At 53.1% G+C, this 24,840-nt stretch overlaps 1 protein-coding gene across 9 annotated transcripts in view; it reads left to right on the top strand.

The window, feature by feature from the left end:
• Positions 1-351: 351 nt before the first annotated feature.
• FAM167A (family with sequence similarity 167 member A) overlaps positions 352-24,840 on the top strand; it is a 30,065-nt gene continuing 5,576 nt past the window's right edge. Inside the window, exons 1-6 of one of the 9 annotated variants that reach the window (XM_061132278.1) lie at positions 352-512; positions 6,142-6,238; positions 7,882-8,003; positions 8,284-8,353; positions 12,588-12,826; positions 14,110-14,906. In XM_061132278.1, the coding sequence (XP_060988261.1) occupies positions 14,535-14,906 (372 nt within the window). In that variant the 5' untranslated portion in view covers positions 352-512; positions 6,142-6,238; positions 7,882-8,003; ... (1 more) ...; positions 12,588-12,826; positions 14,110-14,534. Of the gene's footprint in view, positions 513-6,141; positions 6,239-7,881; positions 8,004-8,283; positions 8,354-12,587; positions 13,568-13,629; positions 13,661-14,109; positions 14,907-24,840 lie in introns of all 9 variants that reach the window. The other 8 variants (XM_061132279.1, XM_061132276.1, XM_061132277.1 and 5 more) reach the window with 8 other exon arrangements.

The raw sequence follows: 24,840 nt of genomic DNA on the forward strand, positions 1-24,840 counted from the left end.
GCAAAGCCACGTTGCCACGCTTGGAGGAAAACCGCCTTGGTTTCTTTTCTTTCTTTCTTTAAAGTCTATTTGGGTTTGGTTTCGTCTAGGGTTTGGGCCATCGCGTGCGGTTTGCTTCTCCTCTCGGCTGCTCGGGTTGAGGTCCTGGCCGGGAACGAGCAGCTCGAAGGGCTTTAGGACCCGGCGCGTCCCGGTCCCCGGAGCCCCGGGAGGAGAGGCTTGAATGAGAGGCTGGAGGGGACCTCCGCTGAAAGGACTCGCGGCGGAATAGCTCCGCTGTCGCCAGGCAACCGCCCTGACGCAACGCAAAAAAAAAAAAAAAAAAAAAAAAAAAAGTCCCTTAAAAAAAGAAGAGTGCTGAGAATTCACCGTAGCACGAGAGAAAGGGAGGCAGAAGCCGACTCAGCCCCGAAGCCGGGGCCAGAGGCTGCGGAGGAGCTGGGAGCCCGCTTCGAAAGGAGAAGGCGGGGACCTGGTGACACCCCGCGAGGGGCCTCGGAGCGCACGGGAAGGTGGGTTCGCGGCTGTGTGGGGATGATCCCAGGTCTGGGGGCCGGTCTAGAGCTGGTTTGTCGGTGGCCTGCGGCGCCGCCAGGGGAGGGGGCTCGCGGGGCACCGCAGGTCCCCAGATCCGGCGGTAGAGGGGAGCAGCGGGGACTGCTGGAGCACCCACCTCAGGGCACCCTGGAGTGGACGCCCCGCACCCGCCCGCAGGAGGTGAGGTCCTACCTCAGCCGCTCCTGGGGGCTCGCTGCCCTCGGCGGGAGTGGGACGGTGGGTGCATCTCTCCCATCCCAGCGGGCCTCTTCCAGGGATCAGATCTGGGTGGAGATTTGAGGTTTGAGACATGAAAGGGAGGCGCCCCACTCAGCCTCTCCAGGTCTACTCCCGCCGGCTGGTCGCCTCCAAGCCCACCGGCTCCCTCTGTCTACTTCAGGCTCAGTGATGCGGCTGTTCCTGTCCCAAGGATGCAGTCCCTAACTCAGAAGTGACCCAAGGGCACTTGGGGCTGAGAGTGCTCTGAAGGGCCGAGGTCAGTGTGGTCAGAGAGAACTGCACGGCCAGGAGGGCCTGGGAGAATGAGTAGCCCTGGGGCTGACTCCTGCTCACTGAGAGAAGGCTGGCAGGTCTGTATAGCCTGTGGCCAGGAGGCGGATGTCTGTGTGCACCAAGTCACGTTGACTGTTCTGCTTTTTTTTAAATCCCATATTGTCTGTATCCGTTTCTCATTCCCTGTTTCTCCTGAGAAGATTTGGAAGGTGGGTTGTTTCCAGGTTGGTAGACCACCGTCTCAAACCCACAGCCGCGCTGTCCCAGATTGTTTCCACCAGCTCCCAGCGGTCCCCAGTGAATCCCAGGTGGAATGAGCCAGATCCCTAGAGTGCCTGAGGGAGGCGTGGTTCGAAAGCAGCTTCCTTTCCCATCCCCAGAGACAGTGCTACCGCCCTCCAGGCGGGATGCTGAGCTGGGCAAAGTCCTGGGAGAGCAGAGATGGCCAGGGCGCCTCTGCCTAGCCATGTCTTCGGGGTGGGAGCTTCTGCTGGCGGGTTTTTAAGGGGCTTGGCAAAGCAGCCAGGAGCTGTACTCAGAGTGCACAGTGAGGACAGCTCTTCTTCCCTGAGTGCATTTGCCAATCAGGCATGGCTTGAGAACCCTGCACACACACTGGCCATTTTATCCTCACGATCGCCTTTCAAGGAGACATTATGCCCCCATTTTACCAACAGGTCTCCAAGAGACTCAGTAACTTGGTGCAGCTCGTGGGACTGGTGAAAGAGCAGAGAGATTCAGCCCCACATGCCTGACTCCTAAGACAGTGGTCTCAAAGGAAGGCTTTGAACATCTGAGCAGAGAGGGAAGAAACCAGATGAAAAGCAGGCTGCATGGCAGGGCTTCTCCTGTGTCCTGGGAATGTCCCTGGCCATCTCAAGGGCCCTGTGGAGCCAGGAGAGAAGCCAGGCTCTGCATTCCACCTGGGTGGCTTCAATCCCACTCCCCTGAAGCCAAGAGAGAAAAGGGTCTTCCCTCACCCCCTTTTCCTCTTTGCCCAGTCGAACACCCCCAACTTCTCATGTTCTTGCTCCTGTCTTGTCCTCCTAATTACATGCATGGGATTCCACTAAATTAACAGTCCCACCTCCATATCTACCAGCTTGACCTCTTCCCAAGAGGGACTGTGGCAGGGAAGTAAATTCAGGCAGTGCCTAAGTATTGCTGAGAGAGATCCACCGAGCCCCAGCCCAGTGAGGAAGAAACTGCTTGTCAGTCTCCTCACGCATGCAGGTGGCACTCTCTAGGTAAATTTTGCTCGTGGAAAACTCCCTTGGCCCCACAGGAGTGTCTGGAATTCCCAGAACCTTCTGGGAGCTATGCCTCCCCCAACAGTCGCTCTTTGTTTGCCTGGGACATAGAGCTGTTTGCAAAGGTGGAGGATGGATGACGATTGGAGCAGTTTGATCTCAGTTTCCTGACTAGGCGGGAAGGGAGTTCTCACTCACGAAATGGAAATCTTCTAGGATTAATCAGGATGACTCTTAACATGCACATGGACTCTGGGATTTGGACCCGGGGCGAGAAGAAAGAAAGGGAAGGCAAATTCTGAAGCAGAGCCCAAGGGGGTGTGCATGGACCAAACAGAGGGCAGTGGGCAAGTGGACCCGGAAGGATCTGGAGGTGGGCAAGGTGGTTAGAAGGAACTTTGTCATCAGCCTGTAGAGTTTGAGCTGCCCCAGGGGTTCAAGTTGCCAACGTGAGTTAGGAAGACTGCAAATGTCAGCTTCTGCATGGTTAGGACAGCTGCCCTGGTGCAGGAAAGCCCATCACTGCCCCCTCCCCTGCTCCCCCCTCCTCTACCCCTCCATACTTCTCTCTGGAGAGGCAAGAGAAAGGAAGACAGAGAAACTGTCAAGAGAAGGTAGCAGTGTGCTCTGCCCCATACCAATCTTTTGTCCTCCCGATGCCGCCCAACAGCCATGCCCCCCCCCCCCAACCCACAACAACACTCGCCCATGAAAAGCTCCTTAAGGAAGGAAATGCGGAGCATAGGAGCTATTCTTCCTGTGGGCACACCGTCCAGGAGGGTAGGGGGACAGTGAACCCCCCACCATCATGGGCCGCCTCACTCCTGGCCCCTGGGCAGCAGCCTTCACACAGCCCCGGGGAGGGGTGGGGTTCATCTCCTCCCAGGCACAGACTGAGCCCCACTTCTTCCAGGCCATCTCTCCAGGACGGCTAGAGAGCCCCTCAGGTATCCTGATTCAGATGTGGGAGCTGCTTATGTATTCCCAGAGGCTTTGTTGTCAGGCTTGTCCCCTGGGACCTGGAAGGCCCAACTCAGAGCTGGTTTCCAGGGACATAATGGGCCCAGACAGGGACCTCCACTGCAGCCACAGCTCAGGCTCACTGAAGGCTGAACAGCCTTTCCTCATTCCAGGAAGCCAGCCAGGCCTGAGTGTGAGCTGGGCCGTTCAGGGCCAGCCGGGTGGTACACGGTGAGGAGTACACAAGAAGGTTCTAGATCGGGATGCTTGACCGGGCAGGCCACTTCAGGCACTCGTCATCCTTGTCCATCATCAAGTTAAAGCCGCGCTGTCGCCCCCATCCCGTGAGCATTTACCTGTGTGTCGACCCGGAGACATCACTTTACTGACCCACGGGTTTGGCCCAGACGCTCAGGTTCTGCTGTGTTGTTGTTTGTTTACTTGTTTGACGGCAGCCACTGAAAACTATGAGGTGAGCGCAAACCTCAGTATCAGGATGAATGAAAATAAGCCTCAGACGGAATTCTGCCTCCCAGCTAGACATTTTTCGAACACTTGTTTATTTGCAAATGGGTCCAGCAGAGGTCAGACAGCCTGTTCTGTGAGCTTGGTTCAACTCACAGTCATCTATCTCTCTAGAAGGCCTGATCATACCTCCCTCGAGGTCTTGCCAGAGTCTTTCTCCCTGCCCTTTCATGAGTCAAAATTCATTTGGCCAGCATATCTTGAATACCTCTGTTTTCACCAACGAGAATGCATTTCTAATGTTTGCTGTGTTAATTATTAAATGTCTGGTGCTGAGCAGTAAGAAAGACACTCAAGCATTTGCCAGAGTCCCTTCTCGAGTGGGGAACCCTACACTAGGCTCCCAGCTGGGGTTGGGATGTCCCTTGTTGAATGCAGCTGGTTGCAGCTGGCCCCGCAATACCACAAGGAACATCTCATGTCTGTGAAGTTTTTTAAGATCAATCCTTGACATCTCACCAAGGAAGTATAAGATGATAGCTCTGTTCTCGAGGCGTGCGGAGTCCAACCAGAGTTGCTGAAGAGAACAGAGCACTTGCGCAACCCAGAGTTCTGGGCTGACACTAGAGTGATACTCTGCAAATTCTGGGGCACACAGACGTGTGAGCTAACGTCAGTGGTTTGGCAGCCAAGGAGAGTCCAGCCAAGCACTGTCATGGGCGGGAGGGGACTGTCCTACTAGAGGCATAATTAAGAATTCACATATACTCATCAGATCCTTCCAAGGCTTTGCAGTTGATTCCATTATGATCCCAAGGTCAGAGAACTAGTGTCAGGGCTTGGCTATCAACCCACATCCACCAACACCCAGCCCTGCCTCATCCCTAACCTGTTCCATCTCTTTCTCCATTTCTTTCTCCAACTCCTGATTCCTGCCCTTTGTGAAGTGCGAATTCAGGCAGCTCAGCATCTGGCTGTGTTCAGCTCACGCTGACACCAAAGGGGAGCAAAGTCACACATCCTACTTTCTGTTCTGCCCAGGGCCCCAGAGAGGGTGCATGGCTGTGCTTTGGGGGAGCTGCAGACAGAGCTCCCACACATCCTTAGTACAGGCCTTGCCCAAACACAGGGAAACTCTGAGGGCCCTTCACCCCCCTGAGAAGTTAGCACGCCCAGGCTACGCAGAAGCTAGTGAAACTCCTTAGGAAGTCCTTGCCAAACCATTAGGCTTTGGAACTTTGGATGCAGAGTGAAACAGAAAACCAGTCATCCCAATAGTTTCCCATTTGAGCCTGAGCTGGTTGCTTCTGCTTATTTGAAGTTGAAGCCTGTAACCCTGTGGACTCAGATAGTCCTACCTCTGACTTGTCTGGGAGCTGAGACAAATGCCAATTCGGGGACCCTTGGGTGGGGTGGACACACCCCACGGGAGAGGAGGCACAGTTCCTGCATCCTCAGCTGTGAAACGTTCCCTGTTCTTAGAGTCAGAGTGTCTGCTCAAACAGCCTTCGGCTTTGATCTCTGCAAATTGCTTTAAAGGCCACTTTGTGTCTGCTTTCTGCCCCCTAATCCCCGCTGCCATGGCCTTTGGCCAGAAGAGCCCCACGGTCACATGCAGCGGTCGGCCGGGCAACGACGGGTTTGCCTCACCCCTCCTGCGCATCTCTGCCTCGTCAGGGTTCTCACGGAGGAGAACCTCTGCCTCGGACTCTGTTTCCCATGGCTAATCCCCCCAGCTCCCCCCGAGGGACCCTCAGATTCTCAGGCACCTTTCTACCGCCTGTCAGAGTCGAGCAGCCCTTTCCCAGGGCCTCGCAGCCTTGGAAGGGACACCGTGGCGGGGATGCTGGGTGGCCCGGCAGCCCCTCCTCTCCTTTCAGCCCGGCAGTAAATTACATCTGTGGCTCCCGGGAGCCAGGACCTCTCCCCAACCCACAGGGACACACAAGTCTTTTTCGGAGGTTTCCTCGGCCACCTCTTTCACTGGGGAAAACGATAGGAAAGGTCTCTCCATTCCCAGCCTCAGCGGGAGGCCTGTGTGGCCTCTCTTTGCAACGGGGAGCAGGCCCATCAATTATTCAGCGTGGCCCGAGCTCTTTGAAAGCACAGAAGTCCTGACAAGTATTTTTATAGATCCTTGCCTGCTCACAACATCCCAGCGAGACAGAGCAAGCTTTCTCCATATTTTAGACATTGGAAGCTCCACTTGGAGCCAGAAGATGTGGACCCAAGCCCAGCCAGCTCCCGGAACGGAGCTGTGTGATCCCAGGCAAGTCTTGCAACATCTCTGGTTTGTGGCTTTGCTATTACACTCTCAGGAAGGTCTTTCCACCCCAGGTCATCGAGCGAGTATGGGGAAACATTTGTAAACTGCAGTGTGATTTCCCAGTGTTTGTGATGGCTCCTGTGATTTCAGGTGTGGACAAGGGAGCTCTGAGTGATAGCCTGAGGTGCAGCCATTAGCACAGGACTTGCAAACCAAACTTCACTGGGAGAAACGCCTGAGAGCGCGGGTGAGTGGGTTCCTCTGTCCCAACCCCCTGTGAGTGCGACTTGGTGACAAGGTGACGACCTCATGGGGTGCTGTGGTCTAGATTCTGTGCTTATTGGCAAGGAATAAGGGTCAAGGCCATTGCCCCCAAACCGTGCATTTCAGAGGGGAGAAGCGAAACCCTAAGGGGAAGTGAGTCACCACAGTCGCTCGAGTTGGTGGGGGTGGGGATGGGGTCCTTGGAGCTGACTCCCAGGTCAGGGACGCCTCTTTCCCACCCAGGCTGGGCCTGACCAAAATGGGGGACCCATTCCCCTCCCCCAGCAGCAGTTCTGGGACCCCTGGAGCAAGCAGTGAGGAGTGAGGAATGTAGCATCCCCCAGCCTCCTTCCACCCTGTCCATTGGGATAGAGGACTATAGAGTAGAATGAGGTGGTGTCTGAACTAGGCTCAGGGACTTGTCAAATTCAAACACGAGGCTACATGGAAAGGCTAAAACATCGAGTTGAGACCAGCTTCCTAAACCACCCCTGCCCTCCCCACTCAGACTCACTAGAAACATTCTGACCTTGAGCTTGCAGGGGGTCTTCTACTGGGCAGGAAACCATCTGGAGGTGTGAATTTGTTCACTGGTTCACAGCACCGCCATCCTCAGCATTTAATGAGCATCCGCCGTTTGCAGAATTCGGAACACAAAAGAGAAAGGAAGGTTCTTCCCATCAAGGAGCTAGATGGTGGCCAGGGAGCCTGGACACTCTCACCGTTCAAGGTCACACAGGCCATGGGTGCAGTGTGAGTGACAGTGCTGGGAACATTCAGAGGATGGCTTGGAAGGTGGGGTTTCCTAGAGGACTTTGGAGAGGAGACCAGCCCTCAGATGAGCTTCAAAGCAGAGCTCTAGACCCAGTGAGGAGAAGGGTGTTCCGCAAGGACCAGTGGTGGACAAAAGGATAAAACCAACTGTCCAGAAAGTCTTCCTTCTTTCATTCATCCTATCACTCCTTCACTTGTTCATCAAGTTTACTGAGCACCTACAATGTGCTAGGCACTGTTCTGAGCGCTAGGATCACAGTAGTGAACAAGACGAAGTCCCTACGCTCAGGCCTACATTCCCATCGGTGACCCTTGTGATCAATGTGTAATATCTTAGTTATGTGAGTGGGAAGAGCTACAAAGCAAAAGGAAGCAGGGACATCCCAGTGGGCTGGTCAGAGCCGGCATCTGTGGAGGTGGCATCTGAGTGGTGGTGTGAGATCAGGGAGAAGTCAGCAGACAGAGCAAGGCATGAGGGTGGGGGGCACAGTCTCGGAGTCTTAAGAGGAAGTGGCTGGAGTCTCACAGTGGTTTGGGGCAGGAGTGATCTAGGCAGCCAAAGGGTGGCTTTCTGGAAGTGGTGAGTGGAGGGTTCTCCTGGTGGCAGCTTGTGGCCCCTGAGGTACATCGTGGGTGGAGGCGAAGAACCCAAGTACCACCCCACTGTACCTCCCCACTGTGCACGTCCAGAGCACACATGCAATAAAGCCCACCCCACCACACACACACATCCGCATGCACACAAACACACAGACACTCTCACACACGATATCCCAAAGCAGTTCGCCCCCACCATGCACCCACAGTTGGTACCCAGGGTCCTGTCTCTGCACCATGTCTTCCCCACCTCAGGTGCTCCCCACACCAGCTTTGACCAAGACCAGGAATACAGATGAGCTGGGAAAGATGATCTGTGCAGGGCCAAACCAGCAGTGTCCCCGCCTGCTTCGGTCACCATGGCAACCTTGGAGGAGGTGAGAAAACGCGCTCTCTTGCAGCTCCTGGAAGTGCCCTGGAGACTGTGGGTCGCTCCATGGGGCATAGGGCTGTGTCCCCCAGCCGCTCAGCCCCGGTTGTTAGGGCTCCCACGAGTCTACAGAGCACAGATGGGGTTTTCCAGCCTCCATCAGCCACCGGAGGTCAGTCCTGAGGCCCAGCCCTGGGCTCTCCATTTAAGATAAACATCAGGGTTTTATGATGAAACCCCATACTGAAAAGCCAGCCTCATCACAACTCCCCCTCCGTGTCCCACAGCTACTGACCTGTCACTCACCTGGAACAAAGAGGCATTCGCTGCTTTAGAAGATGAAAGAAAAAGATTCAGGTGTGAGTCGTGGCCTCAGCCACTTTGGAAGTTCATACTGTGAAGTGCGGACCACAGAGCTTTCTCCCCGACTCTGTCCTTTCAGCCCTGCGGGAGGCTGTGGGACAGACACTGCAACTACTTCATTTCCAAAACAGGGGCCGAGCCCCAAGTCTCACAGCTCCTGCTGGAGAGGGATCCCCCCCTCCCAGAGGACAGATCTGCAGCAGGAAGCAGAGGTCCCTCTGTCTTCAGCCCCAGCAGCCTCTGACCTGCTCTCAGGGCAGACCTGTGGGTGGAAGGTGGGACGGTGTTGCCCTGCTGGGAGGTGGCCGGCAGGCCTGGTCTGGCTAAAGCCAGAATGGGCGCTGCTGCTCCTGTCCTGCTTAGGTGGCCCGTCAGCCCTGGGCCTGAGTCCCTCTGGTAGGTATTTTAGGCCTCATCACACACAAAACACAGCCACAGGGAGGCTCTCTTTTAGGGACTGGTGGGTCCAGCCTGACTCAGGAGTCTGAGAGCCACAGAGGTAGAAGGCAGATGAGCAGAGGCAGCGGCCAGCACAGCAGTGGACACAGAGCCGGAGGTCCGGCCCCGGGAGAGGGCTCCGCAGCTGGGTCTGTCTTCTGCAGGCGCATTTCCACACTGAAGAACTGGCTACACTGCGGCTGAGGCCCTCACAGGATCTGACTTTCCTCAGCAAGGCAGACCTGGCCGGGATGGGATGCCTTAAGGGGCTGTTCCTCTCCACTCTGGTTCCTGTATGTTACCCAGTGCTCTGCTGCTGGAGGCCAGGGCCAGCCTCACACGCGTGTGCAAAAGAGCCGGTGCTGCAGGTATCACCCCAGGGAAAACCAGAGCATATCAGTTGAGGCACAAGAACACTTCTACTAGAAGGTGCAACAGAAGTGTAAATTTACCGATGTGCAAAATTCTTATTGCATCCGCATCAAGCATTACCCATAGTAGACTGTAAATTAGGAAACAATCAACTATGGATGCAGCTGGAGTCTTTTTTTTCCCTAAATATTTATTTATTTGGTTGCACTGCCTCTTAGTTGCGGCATGTGGGATCTAGTTCCTTGACCAGGGATCGAACCTGGGCCCCCTGTGTTGGGAGGGCAAAGTCCCAGCCAACGGACCACCAGGGAAGTCCCTCCAGATGGACTCAGTAAAAGCTTCTTTGAGTGGACAGCAGTCATCCAGCCTCAACTGGAGGTGGTGGCACCCCATCTAAGGGACACGTAGAAATGTGGGGGAGAGTGTCCTCTCGTCTTCATCTTATTTTATGACACTGCTCAGGCCTCAGTTATATGCTTTGGCCCCCCAAATGAACTGTTTGTCCCCCTCATTTCCAAGAGTCAGCCCTCAAGAGGCTCAGAGGCCAGGGGAGGAGACCATGGAGAAAGTTCCTGGTAGAAGTGCTGTGGTCTAAGAGGGCCACTGAGCCCAGTTTTGAGCCAACCTGGAGCCAGGCCACAGGGGTTCAGTTCCCAGCTTTTCAGCTGGTTCTGTGACCCGGGGCTGGCTACTCTACCTCTCAGGGCTTTGGTCTCCTCATCTGGGTCATGGAGATGGTGATAATACATGCCTCATGAGGGTATTGTGAGGACTGAACATGTTCGTGCAAGTGAAGCTCTTAGAACAACACCTGGCGTGAGCTGCTCCAAGGAGATGTGACCTAATGTTGCTGTGATGACATAATTGTTTCCCCGATGTGGTCTCGTGGCATTGCGGGGGCATGTGCAGCGTGGGCAAGTCGAGGAAAACTTGAGGGGGGAAAATTCCTGAGAACTGAGCTGTGGAAGGGAGCAAAGGGTGTTCCGGGCTGAGGGAACTAGCTTGTGCAGAGTCACAATGGCATGGGAGGGCCCGGGATTCAGTGTTGGAGAAGAAATGAGTCCCTTCTCGTGGAGAGCCCAAGACCAGAAGGAGCAGACTGGAGCCTGGGGATCCAGACTGGGAGAGAGTGACTGAGACTTTCTTAGAAAAACACAGGGCAGTAGGGAGGGAGAGGGATACTTCTCTGGTGGTCCAGCGGTAGGACTCCATGCTCCCAATGTAGGGGCCCTGGGTTCAATCCCTGGTCAGAGAACTAGATCCCACATGTTGCAAGTAAAACCCGGCACAGCCAAATAAATAAAAATAAGTATTAAAAAAAGAGAGAGCAAGTGTCCCATGAGAGAGAGAGAGATGAGAGAGAATGGGTCTTCAGCATCCTTCCTGTTCTCAGAGTCCGTCTAGGAAGCGGGTTTGGAAGTCGTCCAGGAGGATAGATTAGGTCATCTTGGGATGAGATGTTGGCCGCATGACTGGGCTGCACCCACATGACTCCCCCAGCAGCCGGGGCATTAGCTCATGGCTGGCAGGGCATCCTTTGTAGCAGCCACCGTGGGCCCAGAGTGAGCCAGGAGCGTGTTTGAACAGCAGTCCCTGTGTGTGGTGTGGGTCCCAGGTGCCGACACGTCACTACTAAGGAGCTCACGCGCCCCCAGGGCTGATCTTCTGCTTCAGGAACTTCAGGTTCTTTCGCAGCTCAGTGGCGGCCTGGCGGGGCATGCCCAGGCCTGGTGGGATTACGGTCCAGCCTTGTTTTTCCGGATGTCCCGGGTCCTAGATCTGGCGGCATTCTCTGGTTTCACTCCTGGGATCTCTGACTTTGCCAAGTCCCCAGCGAATGTCACTTTGTCTTGGGCTTACTGTAGACCGGCACTGTTAAGGGCTTGATATTTGTCACCTTGCCTAGTTTTCATAATGACCTACAAAGTTGATAGTATTATCCTCGGGGCCAGCTTCACGAGCAAGAGACCTGGGCAGCCCCACAGGGCCCTGTCCTTGGTTTCATGCTCTGCTGTCCCTGTCTTGAAAATCTAGTACTTTTTTTTTTTTTTTGCTGCCCCTCAGGTCTTAGTTGCAGCGTGTGGGATCTTCCATTGTGGTGTGTGGACTCTAGTCGTGGCTCTCGGGCTCAGTAGTAGGGGCTCTGGTTTAGCTGCTCTGCGGCAGGTGGGATCTTTGTGCCCTTACCAGGGACTGAACCCGTATTCTCTGCATTGCAAGCTGGATTCTTAACCACTGGACCATCAGGGAAGTCCCACAATCTTACTAGGTTGTAACAAGGTGCCCTGATTACATTTTGCACCAAGCCCAGCAAATTACATAGGGAGTCCTGATTCTCCCCATTTGTCAGGAGAAGACACAGAAGCGCGGAGTGGTCTGAAGCCACGTGCCTAAGATTACAGAACTGGGCCCCTGGGGGACTGATACCAAGGCCTATGCCCCCTGGAGTAAGAGGAGGCTGACCCAAGTCCCTCAACCTTCCTGAGCTCCATCTTCCCATTCTTGAAATAGGGGGACACCACCTGCTCCTCACTTGCCCTGTGGCTCAGCTGGTAAAGAATCCGCCTGCAGTGCAGGAGACCCAGGTTCGATCCCTAAGTTGGGAAGGTCCCCTGGAGAAGGGAACAGCAACCCACTCCTGTATCTGGCCTGGAAAATTCCATGGACTGTATAGTCCCGGGGGGTTGCAAAGAGTTGGACTCGACTGAGCGACTTTCACTTTCACTTTTTCACCTGCTCCTCAGGGCAGCCATGGGGCTTGAGGGAGAGGACAGACACACGGGGAGCCTTCTGTGCTCACGCTCAGCCGATCGGGGATCAGCACGGGCTGACTCCCACAGATGCTCCTGCCCATACCGCCAAGTCGTCCTGACACCGCCTTCGCAGGTCTTCTTGGAACTGATGCAGAAACCGCTGATTAAAATCAGCTCCCCGACCCCAGGAGGCAGCTACACAGCAGCGGTCAGAGCTGTTTTCCCCCAGAAGGAGCATGCCTCCTAACAGGTCCTCCCTCTGCAGGGAGGGTGCAGCCGGCAGAAAGGGAGGCAGACAGACATCCCAGTAGCTTCTTCTGCTCACAGATCTCAGGGCTCGTCTCCTTAAAAGGCTTCGATGGAAATTGCCAGCGCTCCTCTGTCAGTGGAGGATGCCCTGTAGGGTAAAACCACCCTGGGCACACTCCAGCCAGACTCTGACACCTCAGCAAAGAGGCAGATGGTGCCTGGGTGGGGCCCCAGACAGAGGCTAATGGGTCTTTAGATTTGGAGAGATTCTTGAGGAGCCTGGATAACAGTGATGCTGCATGGAAGGCCCCCATGAGAATACCCCACATTTGCAGGCTGTGCTACGCCTACAGAAAGTCCACACAAGCCAGTGTCCCAAACCTAGGGGGTTGGTATTATCACCCTCTGTTTTACAGATGCGGAAACTGAGGCTCAGCAAGCCTGGAAGCACCTACAGCTGAGCAATCTGATTCCAAGTCTTGTGCTTCTGTCTCAAGACCTAGTGGTTCTCAACCCTGGTCCTCTCAGATCACGCGGGGAGCTTTGAGTTGATGCCTGAGTCTGGTTATAGACGAACTGAACCAGGACCCCTGGGACAGGCCTGGGACTCATGTTGTGGAGGTTCCTCAGAGGATTCTCAGCTGTGTGACTGGAGGTGAGAACTAGGTTTCTCTGCCATCAGTAGGGGGAAGATTTCTTTGCATCCCTGGAGCCAGGGGCAGTACATCCCTCTGGTCAGATGCCATCTCAGGAAGGGGTTGCAGGAACCGTCCAGAGAGACAGCAGGCTCTGCTCTTGAATAATTCCAAGCCCAGGCGTGAAATGAGCCCACAGCCTCCCTAGCGGCCCAGCCCTCACACCATCGCCCCATGCCTGGTTCCCATCACCCTAGACACACAATCACAGCTCTTAGTTTCAGCTTTCCTCCTTAGCCACATCCAGGTCAATACAAATCTCTTCATTCCCTACCTTTTCCATACCAAGTGTCCTCTCCGGGCTGAAGATGTCTTATTGTTTTTTTTTCTCCCCCACGTAAGCTTTATCTTGGACGTTGTTCCATACCAGTTCAGTCTTTGGCCCAACTGCATGCCCTCCCACAGATTTTCAAAACTCACCCTGAAAACCAAGGACTCCTCTTCTCTGCTGAAGTGAAAGCTCTCCCACTCTGATGGCCCACCTCCACCTGCCCAGACCCTGTGGGACATGGAGGCCGGGAGCCCGGGGCCTGCTTGTGCCTCAGTAACTTCCCTGACTCCCTGTGATGGGGCAAGGGCCTGGCTCTCACCTGCTCCGTGGGGGTGGGAAGGCCAAGCCGGATCGGAGAACTGAAGCCCCAGCCCGGGAGCTGCTGCTGTGTGGGCATATTAGGTGAACGTGAGAACCATCTTTGCAGGAGGTGAGTCATGGCCTCGCTCTGTTTAACAATCCACCCAAGTGCAGCCTGCTTTCTCTCTGCAGGTTTCTTTGCTTCCTGCTCTGACGAGGTGAGGTAAGGTGTTGTCCTTGGAGAAAGAAGCTGAGGGTATGCGGTAGGACTCGCCCTGAGGAACCAGAGCGTAGGAAGGGGCTGTAGTGGGCAGGGTGGGGCAGAGTCAGGGGTCTCTGGCCTTTCCCTCCAGCTGGCAGCCTTAGCTCAAAGAGACCTGAGCCTGGCGTCCTTACTAATCACTGGGAGCTCTTGGGTGAGCCCTGTAACCTCTGGAGACTCTGACTCCTCATGCATAACATGGAGACAAAAATAAGTAATTATAGACTTACACGGAGGATTAAATGAGATAATAGGGGTGGAACCATTTCCTAAATGGTAAGACACTGTACAAAGTCCATTCTTTCCTGCATCGACTTTAGGCACTGTGCCTCTCTGAGCCTCTGCGTCCCCTCCTGAGGCTGCGTCCAAGGGAGGGGTCAGCACTGACGTCATTCCAATCCTTCCTGTAGGTTCCACACCAGCCAGCAGCTTCCCGCCGCCTGCCCTTCCTGCGAAGGGGACGGGGTCCGTCCTGCATCCCCACTGGAGTCTGATCTGCCTGCCCCTCCAGCACTGATAGATCTTCTTGGCAAAGCTGCCCCCAAAGATTCCTGCTAATGCTTGTCTGTTCCTGCTCTTGCAAAGCATGGCGCCCACAGCGCTCCAGGAAGCCTCTTAAGCCCTGAACGTCGGCAGCTGCTCCAGAGGACGCTGTGTAGGTCCCCTCCGCCCGCTCTGGACTCCAGGAGCCGCGCCCTTCCTAGCGATGCCCTCGGGAGCCTCGGCCCCCACTGGATGAGACCCCTCCAGAGCAGGACCCGACCTTGCTGCCCACCAAGAATCCCTCGGCACCCTCCACCACCTCTCATGTCTGGCTGTCCGGGCAGGTTCTAGAATGTCTGTGCCCCAGATCCAAGTAGGAGAAGGGGCCGGTGGGGAAGAAGGGCCGGCAGGAACGACCCCACCTCCAGATGACCACCTCCGGAGCCTGAAAGCCCTCACGGAGAAACTGAGGCTGGAGACCCGCAGGCCTTCCTACCTGGAGTGGCAGGCCAGGCTGGAGGAGCAGACGTGGCCCTTCCCAAGGCCGGCGGCCGAGCAGCGGGGCTCGGCGGAGGAGGAACCCTCGCTCCTGCGAACCAGAGCACTCAGGCCGCGTCCCCCATCTAGTGGGAGGGCTAACCAGGACGCCGGGCCCCCGCCCACTGGCAAGCTGGAGGGCTTTGAGAGCATCGACGAAGCTATAGCCTGGCTCAGGAAGGAACTGGTAAGTGGCTGTCCCTTCAGGAAGCCCCAGAAAAGAAGCCTTTCTCTGCCTCTTCCCCTGCCAATTTCACATCTTCCTATTCAGACAAGGGGGTGCCTCATTATTATGTAGGTCCATGTGGTCCATCAGCCCCCAACCACAGGTACTTATGGAGAGCCTGAGCCCATGCTCTGAAGGTGTCCACAGCCTTCCTGATGCCACCCCAAAGCCACAGCATTCCACACTGAGTGGTCCCAGAGCTGAGCGGTTCCAGGAATGAGTGAGGTGCTTGTTGTCAATTGCTGAGCCTCCTAGAGCCAGGTCAAGTTGGGTCTGGCAGAAGAGTCTCACGCGCTCCTTCCTGGATTGTGACTGTGCCTCTTCCTGTCTGAAACCCTGTCATCCTGCCATCCGCCCGTGTGGTCCTTTATTTGGCGGCCACTCTCTGCACGGCGCTATGCTGGGCAGTGGGGCTGTGTGGCTTGGGCTCAGCCTAGCAGTATTCCGTGCACATTGAGGGGTGAATCGGGAGATGCCTGGGGTGACATGGCTGATCAGGCCTGGCGGGGGTGAAGGCTTTGGGTTGAGCCTCGGAGACTGAGTAGGAAATTGCCAAGAAACCAAGGCTTCCCTGGTGGCTCAGAATGTAAAAATCCACCTGCATGCATTTCAGGAGACCCGGATTCGATCTCTGGGTCGGAAAGATCCCCTGGAGAAGGGAATGGCAACCCACTCCAGTATTCTTGCCTGGAGAATTCCACGGACAGAGGAGGCTGGTGGACTACAGTCCGTGGGGTTGCAAAGAGTCTGACATGACTGAGTGACTGACGCACTGGATGAGAGGGCATCCAGGTGGGGTAAGTGTGAGCACTGGGCCTGTGTTGGGAGCTGGGGCCAGCAGCTCAACCCGTTTTCTGCCCACGGTCATGGCAGACTCTCATCAGTGGTGGTGCTCAGCACAGGAGAAGGGGGTGGGCGTGCCAAGCTGCATCGCTTGGCTCTTCTTAACCACTGTACTATGTGGTGTCTCCCAAAGGCAGTTGATTTTGTTCTGTGACTCCTAAAAATGTCAATTCATAGAGATGTTGGCAGGCACTCAACAGAATGTGTAGGGTGGGGCAGAGGGAGAAACAAAACTGGTCCAGCCCTTACGCTGAGGTCTCTTTGAATCCTAGAACAGACCAGTGCAATTGCTATTATTGTCTCCATTATACAGATGAGTAAACTGAGGCTCGTAGGAGTCAGACGACCTGCCCAGAGTGATGTGACTAGTAAGTGGTGAACTCAGCCTTTACCAGTGAGAGCAGAGCTTTGGGGAGAGAGACCGTGGGTGAGGGGGGTCCTCCCCACAGGGCCCTGTCATCAGGCAGGCCTCTTCGGGTGGCAGGTAGGGAAACTCTCAAAGCAGAGACTCTCCAACTCTAACGGGAGGATTCTGATCTTGTTAAAATGAAGATTCTGATCCTATAGGAATGGAATCCATGATTCCGAATTTCCAACAAGCTCCAAGATAGTGCTATCCTGCTGGTCCATGGACCACACTTTGAGAATCTAGGACTGAAAAGCAGGCAAGACTGGGGTCAGAAAACCAAGACGGGACCTCAGAAGGAAGTCCCAGGATCCCCAAGTTTGTGCCCTAAGCCCTGTCCCTGCCGCATCTACACTATGGGCCTGGGTTTCCAGAGATAAAGTTACAGCATCCCACACCGAGTGCTCTACGAGCTGAGTTTGTTCAGAAGACTGTGAGTCTGAGGCCAGAGCAGCCCAAATGCAGATAGGCAGGCAGGCCAACTGAAACATGCAATTCTGCCTGCTTCTAAGATTAAACACTAACAAAGGCAACCTATAAAATCCTTTGATTGGCTTGAAAACAGAGTCGAATGTTTGGTCAGCATGCCCATTCTCTAGTTTTAAGTCTCAGTCAAACATCAGACTTTATGTCATTGTTTTCCTAATTTGTCATCTGTTAACTTGTTGAAGGTGTCATTAAAAATTATTGATTTTAAAAAAATAGTCATTTCAAAATTGGTTTCAATAACCTTTGTTTTATTTTAAGCCCAGAGTCAAGTTTTCTCTCTACCTGGGAGGACTCTCTCTGGCAATTTGTCAGGCTCACTTGCAAATATGTCTTTTCTCTTGATCTGGCCAAGGAAACCAATTAAGAATCTGCAATTCAGTCAGCCATGTGCCTGTTTGCCCTACACGATGCCAAACTCAGTTGCTTGGGAGTTTGGGCTCAGTCGTGGGTTTGTGCCCTGAACAGGTCTCTATCTTATCCTGGGACAGTTGATGCAGTGAGTGAGTCATGTCCAACTCTTTGAGACCCCGTGGACTATAGCCTGCCAGGCTCCTCTGTCCATGGGATTTCCCGGGCAATAATACTGGAGTGGGTTGTCCTATCCTCCTCCAGGGGTACTTCCTGACCCAGAGAATGAGTGAGGTGCTTGTTGTCCATTGCTGACCCTCCTAGAGGCAGGTGAAGTCGGGTCTGTAAGGATGGGTGGTCCACTCCTGCTTCCTAGGAGGCCAGTTCAAAGGTAGAGTGACTGCTTGAATGTTGGTTTATTTCCAAGGCCAGATAGGATCCTAGCAGCGCCATCAGGGTCTGCCCTCCCTCTCAGCTTGGACTGCAAGGAAAGTTCAGGCACTTCTGACACCCCCAGGGACTTGCAAGTAGTGAGTTTTCCTTCAGAGTCACTCACTGTGAGTGGGAGGAAGGTGGGAATACTTAAAAACCCTGCTGGCACTATTTCTCCAGCCAGCAAGACCTGACCTTTGGTTCCCCGAGTGTCCAGGAGAGGTGTCACCACCCAGCCATGGCAGGCAGGGCTGCCAGCTCTGTACTTGGCAGCTTCGGCCCCCTGACTCCCCAGGTTCGCTTTCTGGGAAGAGAGACTCAGAGCCGGGTGAACTGACCCTCTGTGATTCAGCTTGATCTGGATTGCTCCTGCTGCCAGAGTGGCCAGAAAAAGAGATGCTCCCTTCTGCCTTCAATCCTAAAACATTTCCCTTGCCAGCTTGAAGGATAAAGAAAAGGGAAAAATCGTCTCCTTGGCCTCTGCAGAGCCAAAACTAAAACCAAAAAAAAAAAAAAAATTTCCAGCTTCCTAAGTGCTTGTCTTGTGGCAAGAACCCCTGAGCATCAACAGATATTTTTCTCTTAGCCTCACGCGGTTGTTTGATCCCCACAGACAGCCTGCCGTCGAAAAGGTGTTTATGGTTGTTAGGAAAAGGAGAAGAAACCTGGCAGGTTTTAATAACTGTAAGGCCCGCTGTGGCAGGAGTCCTGCAGCCGTGGACCCAGCTGGCCCCTCTGTGGCCACAGCTCAAGTCCAGCTTCTCCACGTTAACCTTCTCTTGCCTGTGCTGCCCGCTTGACAAGCATGTGACTAGGGTGTCCACACTGCCCTCTGAGGCCAGTGTTATCCATTGCCACTGAATGATAATGGCCAAATGACAATTCAGGCTCACTGAGCATCTTCTGATGGGGATGGAGGTGAGAGGCATGAAGGTGATACCCACATACCCCCTGCCCACCTGGGAAGCATCTTATGGTCCCCCAAAGCACTTTTACATGCAGTATCTAAGTGAGAAGAATTGGAGGTGTTTGCTCTTCCCATTTTATGAGAAGACTGAGGCTCAGAACATTGATGAGACTGAGGGTCAGAGAGTTTAAGTAACTTCTCCAAGATCTTATGCAAGGGGGAGACGAAGCCAAGACCCGCATCTCCAGGCTCTGGACCCAGATCTCTTTCCTGTGTACTGGGTACCGGTGCTCACATCAGATGTTCAAGTCATGGGGGCCAGGAGTTGTTGGAAAGCCTGCATGTAAAATGCTACTGATCTCAGAACGGGACCCCTGTTATTAGCAATGTCTTGTAACAACCCTAAAGCAGGGATAGGGCGAGCCATGTCCAGAGCATGATGAGAATAATTAGTTGCTCAGAGCCAGCCAGGCTTTGTGCTGGCTGAGATGAGGTTTGATGCACAAGGGATTCCAGCTCTAGTGTGCCTTTACTCAAGGCTCCTCCATGTAGCTGGGCTTTCTGCCTGTTGTTCCTGCAGGAGGAAGACTGTCCTGTTAATCTGGCCAGATACTGCCCTTTAGTTGTTACTAAAGAATTGATAAAGGTGTTTACCTGGTGGCTCAGCAGTAAAGAATCCACCTGCAATGCAGGAGACAAGGGTTCTATCCCTGGGTTGGGAAGATCCCCTGGAGGAGGGCATGACTACCTACCCCAGTATTCTTGCCTGGAGAATTCCATGGACAGAGGACCCTGGTGGCTACAGTCCAGGGGATCACAAAGTGTGGGACACGACTGAGTGATTGAGCCTGGGGAGATAGCCAGTGCGGTGCGCAGGCGCTGTGGTAGGAGGAGTCCAGTGTGGGAGTCTCTCTCAGCCTTCATGGTTGGGGGACAAGGGCTGCGCTGGGCCTGAGGATGTTGGCGTCGGAAGGGTTGGTTCTGAAAGAGGGGACACAGACCCAGCATGGCTGCTTCAAAGGGCCAGGGGCCGAGAATGGGGAGAGCAAGGGAGCCAGGAGGGCTGGTTGTACCTTTGAAGGGTTTGCAGAAGGGGAGAAACCTGACCACTGGCCTGTTGACTGAAGGGCTAAGTGCAGAGAGGCGGCTGGTGCAGGTGAGAGGCAAGTGTGGGCATGCCCGCCTGCCCCTGGCCGCAGTGCCCCTCTCTGCCCTCTCACCTTCAGGCACAGAATTCCTTTCTTGGGCGTACGGTTTCCAGGGCTCCCTCTTGCACAGGATGAGCTCTTATGAGGTGGGGGAAGGGGACGAACATCCCCTTTCCACAGAGGGGGTCACATCAGCTGCCAGAGCCCCTCATCTCCTTACAGGCTGGACAGGGACTGTCTATGTCTATTCCGGCCGCTGCAAGTGGAATTGGTAAGCCACAGATGTTCAGTTATCACAGTTCCAGAGGCTAGAAGTCTGGGATCAGGGTCCCAGCATGGTCAGGAGAGGGTCCTTTTCTGAGTTAAAGACCTCTCCCCATGTCCTCACACGATGGAAGGGGCCAAGGGACTCTCTAGGGTCTCTTTGATAAGAACAGTAAACCCATCATGGAGCTTCCCTGAAGGCTCAGTGGTAAAGAATCCACCTGCCAATGAAAGACATGAGTTTGATCCCTGGGTCGGGAAGATCCCCTGGAGAAGGAAATGGCAACCCACGCCACCATTCTTGCCTGGGAAATCTCTCGGACAGAGGAGCCTGGTGGGCTACAGTCCATGGGGTTGCAAAGAGTCGGACACGACTGAGTGACTAAACAACAAAAGCCTTCATGAGGGGTCCATACCCCTCTTGACCTCACCACCTCCCAAAGGCCCACCACCACCACCTGGTATTAGACCAACATGTTGGGCATTAGGGCTCCAACATATGAATCTGGGGGAGAGGTGGACACAAAGATCCAGATCAAAGCAGACTAGAACCCAGAAGCTCTGGGTACAGACCTGGAGGCCTGCAGAATGTATCACCACATTCTTCTTAAAGGTCAGCCTCCCCTGTGTAGGTGGTAATTTGGCCTGGGACCTTCCGAATTTGAAAATCAAAGACCTTATCATAGAGTATGTAGAGTATGACTCACCGCTGGTGATGGAGAGTGCCTGGTGGGGCCTGAAGCAGCTCCTGCTCTCTGTCCAGCTCCGGGGCTCTGCTCCGACTTCCCCTCCCAGCAGACAACGGCTCCAGGGGGTGCAGGAGAGCACCTCGGAGGAACCCCTCCAGACAGAGGGTGGGAGCCATGGGACCTGCCCCCACCCACACCCCCGGCCAGCGACATCAGGAGACCCTGCGTCCAGCCTGCGCCTGCCCCAGTCCCAAGGCGGGGGGCTGCAGAGTAAGTGGAGGCTGAGAAACACGTTCCACCCTCTCCCCGAGTTGACAGCATCTCCTGGAAATCAAGTCACAAACACAGTTTGGTTTCTGAGGTGTCTGAAAAAAATTTTTTTAATTTTTCCCGGCATCTGAGATTGCCAGCCAGCAGCACACTTCAATGACAAGCCTTGCTTTCTTTCCTCACAGTGTGATTCTGGCTCTTTCTAAGAGGCCAAGATCAAATAATGAGTCATGTTTTATCCAGGCTTCTAAGTGTGTGTCTGAACAACACTGATTAAAACAGTAACTGGACCTTTAGTTAAATCATGAGACAGGTTACAAAAACTGTTCCCAAGTTTCCAGCATTAAGTCCCATAGAGAAGGGAGCATGTTTCTGAGAGAATGGCTTGGACTTTATACCCAGCCTCTCTTCAGCATCAATCAAAGATTAATTGTAGCTGTTAGGCTGGGCTTCCCAGGTGGCTCAGTGGTAAAGAATCTGCCTGCCACTACAGGAGATGCGGGAGACTTGGGTTCGATTCATGGGTCTGGAAGATCCCCTGGAAGAGGAAATGGCAACCCACTCCAGTATTCTTGCCTGACGAATCCCATAGGCAGAGGAGCCTGATGGGCTATAGTCCATGGGGTTACAGAGTCGGACATGACTAAGCTGAGTTGAGGCTAGAATAGCTTAGACATCGGCCTTAGAAACAGGGATTGAACAAAATGTCCTTGGTCACCTTGGGATTTTTTTTCCTGTCTGCCTGAATAATGCCCCTTCCAAGAACTGTAGGAAGCAAGTAGATCAGAAGTAATATGCCATATAAGCTGAGCAATGCCGGTCAAATAAAGGCAAGAATTCCACCATCTAGGTCCTTCTAGGTACAGAATATGGAGATTGGGCAGGGCCTTCCAGTTTTGAGCCTTTATTAAAAAGACAAGAGATGCTGGCCCTAAAACCTGGCCCCAGTGACTCCACCATCCATGTGGGCTTAATGCTCGCCCTGGCAAAGGCTCAGCTGTGGGACATGTGATTTGTAGTCCCCCCTCCCAGGGTGGCCTGTGGCCTCTGCGGGATAAAGACACTTACAGGATTCTCAGAGGCGTGGCCTGTAGCTCCAGCAATCCTATAATTAGGGCATCGTGAAAGGCTGTGTTCCCACGGGGTGAGGAAGTGCATGCACCAAAGTGGGGAGGGGGGTGCTGGGTGGCCGGTGACCCAGGCCCTGTTGCAAGAGGTGTGCTGCAGGCAACACACGTTTGATTCTCTGAGTCAGATAAGAATGGCTCTTAGGAGAGCCTGTTTCTTTCTTTCGGGGGTAGGAAAAAAATCTTATTGTGCCAGTCACAGAATTCGGTCTCAGCCAACAGAAACTACCACTGGCTATCTATCGTAAGTCAAACTGATTGAAAGGGGATTTTTAAAATTAATTTTTGTTGGAGTATAGTTGCTTTACAATGTTGTGTTAATTTCAGATATACAGCAAAGTGAACCAGTTATACATTTACATATATCCACTCTTTTTAAAATTCTTTTCCTATGTAGGTCATTATAGTGTTGAGTAGAGTTCCCTGTGATATACAGTAGTAGGCCCTTATTATCTATTTTATACATAGTATCAATAGTATATATATGTCGATCCCAGTCTCCCAGTTCATCCTGGCCCCCCTTCCTCCTTGGTATCCATATGTTTTGTGGAATTTAGAAAAATGGTATAGACGATCTTATTTGGAGAGATTGGTTGTTTCTTAAGGTGAAAGGTGAAACTCCAAGGGAGGGAAGATGTAACTAAAGGTGGTCATTAAGCTGCTTTGCCAGAGGAAGGGCTTCCCAGGTGGCTCAGGTGTAAAGTATCCACTTGCCAATGCAGGACATTCAAGTTTGATCCCTGGGTCAGGAAGATCCCCTGAAGAAGGAAATGGCAACCCACTCCAGTATTCTTGCCTGGACAATCCAAGGGACAGAGGAGCCTGGCGGGCTACAGTCCATAGGGGTCACAAAAGACTCAGATACAACTTAGCAACTAAATAACAACAACTGCAAGAGGAGGAGGAAGATTTCCCCAGTTTTCTTTGATGAGATGAGGGGGTGTGATGAGTAAGGCTCCAGGGTGACAGGGATAGAAAGGGAGAATCAAGGAGGGTGCCGGCCAAGGAAACTCAGCAAACAGAAGAATCTGCGTGTGTAAGTGATTTGCTGTGAGTTCTCTTTGTCCGAGTCTCATGGGTCTTTAGTGATTTCCTGGAGAGTTAAAAGAGGAGCTGACTACTCCTGCCTCTGGACTGGCAGGAATAAAACCAAGAACTGCAGTTAAATGGTGCGGAGAACAGTATGGCAGTTCCTCAAAAACTTAAACATAGAATGACTACATGACCCAGCAATGCCACTTCTTAGTTTACACCCAAAAGAAGTGAAAGCAGGGACTCAGATCCTTGTGCACCTGTGTTCATAGCAGCATTATTCACAAGAGCCAAGAACTGGAAGCAGCCCAGACACCCACTCATCCACGGATGAGCGGATAAGGCACATGTGATCTATATACTCAGTGGGATGTAAGTCAGCTTTAGAAAGGAAATCTGACTCATGCTGCAATGTGGATGAATCTTGAATGAATGAAATATGACAAAACAGTAAATAATGTACTGATCACTTACTCGAGGTAACCAGATAGTCACATTCACAGAATGGTAGTTGCCAGGGGCTAAGGGAGGGGAAATAGGGAGTTATTAATTAATGGAGATGGAGCTCCAAGTTTGCAAGATGGAAAGAATTCTGAAGATAGTTGGTGGTGATGGTCACACAGCAATGTAAAAGTATTTAATACCACTGAACTGCACACTTCACAAAGGTTTAGACGGTAAGGTTTTATGCTCTGTGTATTTTAACACAATTGAAAAAATCCTAGTGGCAGGGAGTGGGGGCAGGGGGAGGGTGGAAAGAGCCTCTTAGCTCTGCACATTTTACTCAGGTTTCTTCGGGGGCTCATAATACTTGTTTCTATATGGATTTGGTTTGATTGCAGTGAAGTTACCTCTTCATTAAGGACTCAGTTTAGGATTTAAGATGTGGAGTACCCCTTGGAAAACTCCTGTGTGATCTGCAGAGTAGGTGGGAATGGGGCCAGTACTGCTGCTTTTCCTTGGAGCCCTGGGACAAACACTATTTCTTTGAGCATCAGGTGAAATAGTGGATTTATATTCAGGAGTCATAACAAAATATGTCTTGCAAACAAGTCCTAGGATGGGCTGCTCACATGATGATGTGCCCTCAGGACCAAGGCAGTGGAGGAAACAGAATTCCCAGCCCCTTCCAGTGTTGAGACTCCCACGCGGGGAGTGACCAGGTCACCATCCCCACCGGAAGCCGTTTCCTTCCCTCTAGGTGGAGGTGAACACTTCCAAGCTCAGTGGGTGGCAGGTGACTCCACCAAGGTGGCTTTGTCCAAGGAAACTGGATAGGTGCCTTACTATCACCCCTCCTTCAGCTGGTTTTTCAACCCTAAATTGTTCTCAGACTCTTGACCAGATCTATTTGCCATAGAAAAATAGCCCCTTTCTCCCATCAGGCATCCCCACCCACCACATCTCACAGAGACTTGCAGACACCTGGTCAAAACTGGAATTCTCCAACTTTAAGGATATTTTCAGAAGGTGAGGGTGGGATGATCTGAGAGAATAGCATTGAAACATGTATATTATCAAGTGTGAAAGAGATCGCCAGTCCAGGCTGGATGCATGAGACAAGTGCTCGGGGCTGGTGCACTGGGATGACCCAGAGGGATGGGATGGGGAGGGAGGCGGGAGGGGGGTTCAGGATGGGGAATACATGTAAATCCATGGCTGATTCATGTCAGTGTATGGCAAAAACCACTACAATACTGTAAGGTAATTAGCTTCCAACTAATAAAAAATAAAGGGAAAAAAAATTCAAGAAAAAAAAAAAGGGGATATTTTCAGATTGAGGATCCAATTCCTGAGGCCAGTTTCTGGGTTCATGTCTGAGCCACAGGCTTCCTAGCTTTCAAAGAGATCAATCTTCAAATTACAGGAAACCCCAAAAAAGAAGTGGTTCAAGCCAAACTCCTAGAAGACCATGTTAAATAAAGCAGTGATGTGAGCTG

This window comes from Dama dama, chromosome 29 (genome assembly GCF_033118175.1).
Source record: "Dama dama isolate Ldn47 chromosome 29, ASM3311817v1, whole genome shotgun sequence".
Taxonomy (NCBI): Eukaryota; Metazoa; Chordata; class Mammalia; order Artiodactyla; family Cervidae; genus Dama; species Dama dama.